General features: G+C 31.5%; 1 protein-coding gene and 1 long non-coding RNA gene across 2 annotated transcripts in view; both read right to left on the bottom strand.

Moving 5' to 3' along the window:
• Positions 1-3,300, bottom strand: part of LOC105113251 (uncharacterized) — a 6,269-nt gene extending 2,969 nt beyond the window's left edge. The window contains exons 1-5 of the mRNA XM_011009348.1: positions 2,590-3,300; positions 1,365-2,449; positions 983-1,297; positions 810-909; positions 7-700 (exon numbers count right to left, since the gene is read on the bottom strand). Coding sequence (XP_011007650.1) covers positions 7-700; positions 810-909; positions 983-1,297; positions 1,365-2,449; positions 2,590-3,300 — 2,905 coding nt within the window. The remainder of the gene's footprint in view (positions 1-6; positions 701-809; positions 910-982; positions 1,298-1,364; positions 2,450-2,589) is intronic.
• A 1-nt stretch (position 3,301) lies between these two features.
• LOC105113239 (uncharacterized) lies at positions 3,302-7,506 on the bottom strand. The gene is made up of 4 exons (XR_839917.1): positions 7,379-7,506; positions 7,245-7,297; positions 4,906-4,978; positions 3,302-3,660 (listed from the first exon to the last, which is right to left on the bottom strand). It is a non-coding gene; the product is annotated as an uncharacterized LOC105113239 (long non-coding RNA).
• Positions 7,507-8,052: the final 546 nt, after the last annotated feature.

Genomic DNA, 8,052 nt, shown 5'->3' with positions numbered 1-8,052 from the left:
CGTCACCATCATCATCTTCTTCTTCATCATCTTTGTTTCCCCAATTTATGTCAAGTTGAAGCAATTCATGTTGCCCGATTTCTTCATAATAAGATGATTCAACAAGTATATTTGGATCATCAAGTGTTTGAGTAGGAAGGACACAACATGGTTGAGAAATCTCATCTGATTGATCAACATCAAATGATGTTACATTGTTGGCATCTTTAATAAATTCACCCATGTCAACATTATAACGACTTCTAGCAATTGTCTTAATAACCGTCCACCATTCAGATGATTTATTACCAGGTGGATATGTATAGTAGACTTGTTGACATTGTTGTGCTAGCACAAAATCTTCATTTCCTTGTAGTCGAGATGTATGCTTGATTTCAACCAAACCATTCGAAGGATGCACTCTAATTCCTCGTCTTGTATCATACCAATTACATTTAAACATAAATAACTTGCACTTACTCCCTAAGTATTTTAGCCGAACAACTTCTTTAAGCATTCCATAATAATCACGTTCATTATCATCATAGCAACTTCCTTTCACACAAACTCCACTATTCATTGTCTTTTTAAAACAACCATAACGTTGAGTATGAAATTTAAAACCATTCACATAATACCCATTATAGCATTTCACTGAAGTTGAAGGGCCCATAGCAAGTCCAAAGAGCTGATTTTGAATTCCATTAGATTGGTATTCCACCTAGCATAATAGTTAACTCCATAAGAAATAATAATTTAAAAGAGATTAATAATATTTTTAAAGTAACTAATTGACATAAAATATAAATTAATTTTATTAAAATACTTACATTATTTTTTAACCAATTTGGAAAGATCACTTCGCATAATTTTTCAATTTCACCATCACTCGCATATGGTTGTTGTGACTTTAGCTCTTGACGGCATTGCCTAATATTTAAAAAATGTTAAAGTTAATAATAAATTATTAGAAATTTAGTAAAAAATAATATTTCATACTTACTCTAAATAAGGCTTCAGTTCTTGACAATTGAATATCACATAGTTATGCGCAATTTGCATTTCAGCATGTGACAACTGCCTTCTATAAAATCTTTTGGATAATTTTTTTCCTGGATAGGAAAAAATAGAGAGACATCCATCTACACTTTTAAGGCCACCATCATCATTCCGTGGAACTCGATTCCAAATTGTTTGCACGTCATCACCAAAATAATGAGATGCAAAATTGGTAATTTCATCAATCAAGTACGCTTCACATATGGAACCCTCAACTTTAGCTTTATTGGTAACTTTCTTCTTCAAATAAAACATATACCTATATCATTTTTTTCAATTAGTTTATTAAAAAAAAATGAATAAAATGAACATAGTATGAAACATACCGTTCAAATGGATACATCCATCGATATTGAACTGGTCCACCAACTTTTGCCTCGTAAGGTAGATGTATCATCAAGTGTTCCATGGAGTCAAAGAAGGATGGAGGAAAAATCCTTTCAAGTTTGCAAATTATTTCAATTATATTCATCTGCATTAACTCCATGTGCTGGGCATTTAAATTTGTTGAACAAATATCTCGAAAAAATACGGATAGTTCAGTTAATGCCTCCCACAATGGCCTAGGTAAGTAAGGTCGGAAAGCGGTTGGAAGAAGTCTTTGAATGAAGACATGACAATCATGGCTCTTCATCCCCGAAACCTTACATTGTGCCTCTTTCACACATCGTGAAATGCTTGAAGCATAACCATCAGGAAATGATAATTCCTTCATCCATGACAACACTTCTTGTTGTTGTTTCTTGTGTAGACAATAAGTGCTTTTAGGTTTGTAAACCCGACCACTCATATCTTGTTGCAAATGTAAATTTGGCTTATGACAATACAATTGAATATCCAACCTAGCCTTTAAATTGTCCTTGCTTCTATAAGGACAATCCATTACTGTATAAAAAATATTGTCAAAGATATTTTTCTCAATATGCATGACATCAAGATTATGACGAATCAAATTTGTATGCCAATATGGAAGCTCCCAGAAAATACTCTTCTTCACCCAATTGTGTTTAACACCAAATCCCGGAATTTTAACATTATATGATGAACCTCCAATATGTCCCTCAGTATACTTGGACACTTCATTTAACATTTCCAAACCAGATGGACGAGGTATAGGAGGGAGCCTTTCAATTACTCCTTTCAAAAACTTATCAGATTGATGTCTATATGGGTGGTTCATGGGTAGGAATCGTCGATGACAATCAAAAAATGTAGTTTTCCGTCCATTTTTTAATCTAAAAGCCTTGCTATGCTCCATACAATAAGGACAAGACAGATTTCCATGAGTACTCCACCCCGATAACATGCCATATGCTGGAAAGTCACTAATGGTCCACATCAAAGCTGCCCTTAATTGAAAATTTTCTTTTCTGTAGACATCATATGTTTCAACACCAACAGACCATAAATTCTTTAACTCATCAATCAAAGTCTTAGAAAAACATCAAGCTTTTTACCCGGATTCTTTGGCCTAGGAATCAGCATTGTCAAAAACATGAATGGTCTAGTCATGCACTTCCATGGAGGCAAATTATAAACAGTCACAATTACTGGCCAACAAGAGTATGTATTTGAAGACATGTCAAATGGACAAAACCCATCAGTGCACAACCCTAATCGAATATTTCTCGGATCTGATGCAAAGCTGAAGTGAACACGATTAAACTCCTTCCATGCCTCCCCATCAGATGGGTGCACCATAACCCCATTATCTGACTTGTGAAAATGATGCCATGTCATATCTTTGGCATGATATGGAGACATGAACAGTCTTTGAAGCCTTGGTGTTAAGGGAAAGTATCGAAGTTGCTTCTCTGCCTTATTGGAACCTTTACTAGTTGGATTTCTAGGTTTGTATCGTGAACTTCCACAAAAATCACAATTTGTTTTCATTGCATCAGCCCCATAGTACAACATACAATAATTAGGACACACATCAAATTTCTCATAACCAAGTCCAAGTGGTCGCATAAATTTCTTGGCATCATAAAAATTTGATACCAAATTTTCATCATTAGGCATGCAACTTTTTGTGAAATCAATAAAATTGTTGAAGGCATTCTGAGTCAAATTAAATGTTGACTTCATATTAAGCAATTGTACACAAGCAGATAATTTGGATTGCTTGGTACACCCATCCCATAACGGCTCCTCCGCAGCTTTCAAAAGATTAAAAAATTTAGTTGCCTCCGGATTTGGAATTTCCCCTACTACCATAGGACTAGACACGTTATCGTTATAGAATGCATCACCAACCCCCATTGCATCTATAACTAGATTTCTATATGGATTCTCTAGACAAACATCATTCACAACATGACTCATTCCAATTGATGAAGGTCCAGCCAATATTGGTTCTGCAACATAAGGCTCCCCATGTACTGTCCAATTTTCATAACAAGGTATAAAACCTTTTGTCAATAGATGTTTACAAACATCATCTTCCTTTAAAAACTTTTGATTTTTGCACCTCACACAAGGACATCTAATTTTTCCCCCAGATATATTTTTATCAATTGAAAATGCAAAATTGATAAATCTTCTAACACCGGTAATGTATTCAGGACGAAGGCGACCATCCATAAGACGACGATACATCCATGATCGATCATCCATGTTAATCTAATTAACAGGACAACACCAATAAGCATTTTTAGAAATAAGCATACTTCTTTAACTACTACTATTTAAACAATCCTTTAAAATACAATATGTACAACATAAATAAACAAACAATCCTTTAAAATAAAATATGTACAACATGAATAAACTATAATTATTTGTCCAGTTCAAACATATATCAAGCTAAAAAATGTTAATGATGGGATATATGCACATGTTTGTAAAAACCTGGATAATTATTTTCCTTCTAGTCTTTGTTATTGAATTTTTGTTAATTGCTTTAAATAAATCTTAATAATTTTCATTTATATTTTCCAATTATTGACAAAAGTACACTTTTAGATTATGTTTGATTAGTATTTTATACAGAATAAACGGATAAAGAAAAAAAATATTTAGTTGAAAAAATATTAAATAAATTTATCTTTATAGTAGTTTTGGATTTTTTTTTTATTGATCCTTCTAACTTTTGTTACAACCTCAAATGAGTTTTTTTTTTTTTTATTGATCCTTCTAACTTTTGTTACAACCTCAAATGAGTTTTTTTTTTGGGGGCCTTTTATTTTTATTAGATCCATCAAAAAATTTTATTTTTATTCAAATCTTTTTTTTGGTAAACTAAGAAATGGTAAATGAAATCATAATCATATATTCGGATCTTTTTATTTTTAGAAATCATAATCATATATTCAGATCTTTTTATTTTTATTCCAAAATTTGTATCTTTGTCTCTTTAATTATATACAATGTATCTATGTTTTATATCATAGTGAAATAATAATTAAATATCAATTATTTTTTTGGCACTTGTCTTCTCATAACAAATATTTTTTTTCATTTAAGATCCAACCTAATAAATTTCATTTAATTTAATAACAAGGAACTAACTTATAGTTTTTTTTAAAAATTCATTTAATTTAATAACAAGGAACTAACTTATAGTTTTCAAAAAAATTAATTATAATTTACTGTAATTATTATCTCTTAAAACCTATAACTTAATATGAATTTTTATGGATAGGACATAATTTTTCTACAAAACCAAACCTTTGTATAAAAGGAAATTCTAATGACATGCTTTTAGTTCAAGGAGCAAAACAACAAGGTACAAAAAGCATAGCACAAAGGAAGCTGGATGCATTAAATGATATTCCATGTAAATGACATGTAGTATAAGAGTACAAGACCTCAAAAGAACAAAGCATTAAGGAGACCATAGTAAATAATAATAAGAACGCAACACACCGCTTTCGTGCCAAGAAGAACCCAAAGGCTGATTAATTATTGAGGAAGATAACTTGCTGCCACGCTTAAAAACCTAATTCATCATATTGAACAAAGTCATGTCAGGACCTAGAAATTAAAAAAAAATATTGAACAAAGTCATGTCAGGACCCAGAAATTAAAAAAAAAACCAAATAACAAAGCAAGCATTAGGTACTGTAACAAAATGAGTAAATATCATAGATTTTTATCCAAAATTCAATAGCTGAAGCATACATGTAGATTAATTATATAGCAAGTTCCAAACTTCCTATTATATCTAGAATGCTTTTGAGTTAAAAAAAATAAAATAAAAAAATAGTTAAATTAAGGAAATTTTTAAAACCAGAGAAAGCAAAATATATACATAAATGAAATTAAATAGTGCAATTATTATATTTAATGTATTAAAAAATCATGTCCCATTTCTTACTTTGTTTCTCTAACCTTTTTAAATTCTCAATGTGACTATCATATTAAAATATAATTAAGAGCATTTTTTGTTACTGTAGACATGAATATTTATTATGATATTTTTTGTTTGAAAACATTGATGCAATCGTAGTTGTAGCGACATTTCCAAACAAGCATCAACAAGTAGCCTATTGTTTTTGTTTTTATTTTTGGAGGGTGGGGGGGCCTCTTTTCTTCTTTTCATATCTCCATATCTCTGTAAATCTAAGAGCTTGACAGCTCCACAACAATTGTGAGCTTTAGTCATCTCAACAAAGGCAGAGATGATGTGTTGCTAAAATATTCCCGAAATAATTCATGTACCTTATTGAGAATACTTCTCTTTTAAGATTAACCTTATTAAGCATACTCAAGAATAAACACAAGGTTATACTGATTTGGTTTTGTCCTTTACAAACTACGTCTTTATGGATAATTAAATATTGAAAGCATACTGCTTTACGGTACTACAGGGATCAAATTAGCTTTAGTTGATTTTCAGTTTCAACTAACCTTTAGTTGATTGAAATGATTAAGCATGTTTCATGCTCTCCACAGACACATATACATACATTTATGTCTACTAACAGTCAAAATAAATCACTTGAGAACTTTATTATTCAGGAAAAGGAAAAGGGCTTCGACAGATAAAGCAATGGAACTAGAATCAAGTTCCTAAAGCAAGTATTAATTTCATAAACATCTGACATCAATGAAATCCAAGAATTGACATAAATATTTGATATTACAAGGTTTTCTTGGCTATCTTTCAGTTATGAAAAGTGGAATATTTCCATGTTATCATATACAATTATCTCTTAAGATAGCCTTTTAGAATCTACTTTGTTGAGAGCAATTTTTTCCTCCTGTTCCAAGCATAACCACCATAAACATTAAGCCGCCCAACTTCCATCCATGCACATCTTTTTTAACTTGGGATAAAAAAAATAAAAAAAAGTAGAATCAAGTTCTTGTCAAACCCACCTTAATTATAGAGGCATATATGCCCTACCGAGAACTTGGAAACCCGAGACAATGTATATAGAGAATAGAGAGAGTTCCAATTAAAATATCTCCAAGCAATTGCTACTGTTATGGCATGTTCAACTAGTATGTGGTGCTGACATTCTACCGCCATTATCCAGGACAAGCCACTCTTCTAAACCATCAAAATAAAGAAAGCTTTCACTAGTAACTATTTGTTTACCACGGCAACAATACTAATAGCTAGCGCCGCCATGTTAAAAGGACTCCTTCAAGACTCTTTAGCTATAGTAAGGTCGCCAGAAAAAAACTAACTCATGGACACGAATCTAACTTGATATTCATCATCTCACAAACTAATCCACCAAATAGTAAGTGTATATTTATTTGTACAACCATCCACGCGATTACCCCAGAAATAAAGAGAGCATGTTTAGCTTGCTTAAAAAGAATGAATGAAGATACAAAAATAAAACACAACATCAACAACCAAGTTTCTTTTTATATATATAAGCATATGAATACATTCAAATCACAGCGCACAGGAGGACAAAAAGACTTGCAGACATCAAAGAACACCCGGCATCAAAATACTAATTGTTAAAAATTAAATTGGGGGTTTTGCTAAATTTTCAATTAAACAGGCATAATTTCCATAAATCACTCTCTTCCAGACACAAGAATTGCCAGCATTGGTCAAGTTGCATAAAATCATTCAATTTATGAACCGTAACCCTAAAAATTAATTTGGGGGTTTTCATAAATTTTCAATTAAACATTCATAATTAGGTTATAAATAATGGTAAAAACATTTTATAAACCTTATATTATTGAATTAATAGCCTAAAACCATTATTCAAAGTATCGGAAAAAAAAATTGTTACCTGTGTTCTTCAGTTACAGATGAGGGAGATGGATCAACACGAAAAAATAACACCTGAGATTAGAAAATTTAGGTTAGAACTGTTTAGTGTAACTTCAATTGCAACAAAAAAAATAAAAACCCTAAATTAGTTACCTGAGCTATTGAAGAAAAAAGTGCAAAACCTAACCCGTTTACAGAGAAGGGGTAAATCAGGATGTTCGAAACTGATGATGATGGGTCTGGTGCGATGTTACCATGGGTCTCTATTTTTCTTGGTTTATATAGAAATATTGAAACTGGTAAGATGAAGGAGAAGAAGATGAAGAAAACAAATTAGGGATGCTGAAGATGAATGCGAAAATGATGAACAGTTTGGGATAAAGGAAGATGAAATCGATGACGAGAAGGTGATTTTTCAACAGTTAGGGATTGATATTGTTATTCGGGATGAAGGATGCACTGGAAGAGTGAAAGTGATATAATTTTCAGCTGTAAATGATTTTGTTGATCTCCGTATTTCGGTGTGGGGGGAGAGAGCAAAAATAAACGGTTTAGATTTTATGCAATCAACGGTCTACATAATTTCAACTTTATATTAACATTTAAATTTTATTTTTTCAATTAGCAACGGAAAATCCGTTGCTAAATTCAATGTAAATTTTGCAACCGATTATTCGTTACTAAAATCCATTGCTAATATTAAAAAAATAATATATATATAATCCGTTGCAAATCTGTTACTGAATTTAGCAACGGAATTATCCGTTGCTAAATTCAGATGCTAATAGCCCCTGTTTTTTGTAGTGTCTCCCTATGGTTGGCAATGT

Source organism: Populus euphratica, unplaced genomic scaffold, assembly GCF_000495115.2.
Source record: "Populus euphratica unplaced genomic scaffold, PopEup_1.0 scaffold405.1, whole genome shotgun sequence".
Classification (NCBI taxonomy): domain Eukaryota; kingdom Viridiplantae; phylum Streptophyta; class Magnoliopsida; order Malpighiales; family Salicaceae; genus Populus; species Populus euphratica.
Note: the sequence above shows the minus strand (reverse complement) of the source record. Positions and strands in the feature narration are given on the sequence as shown.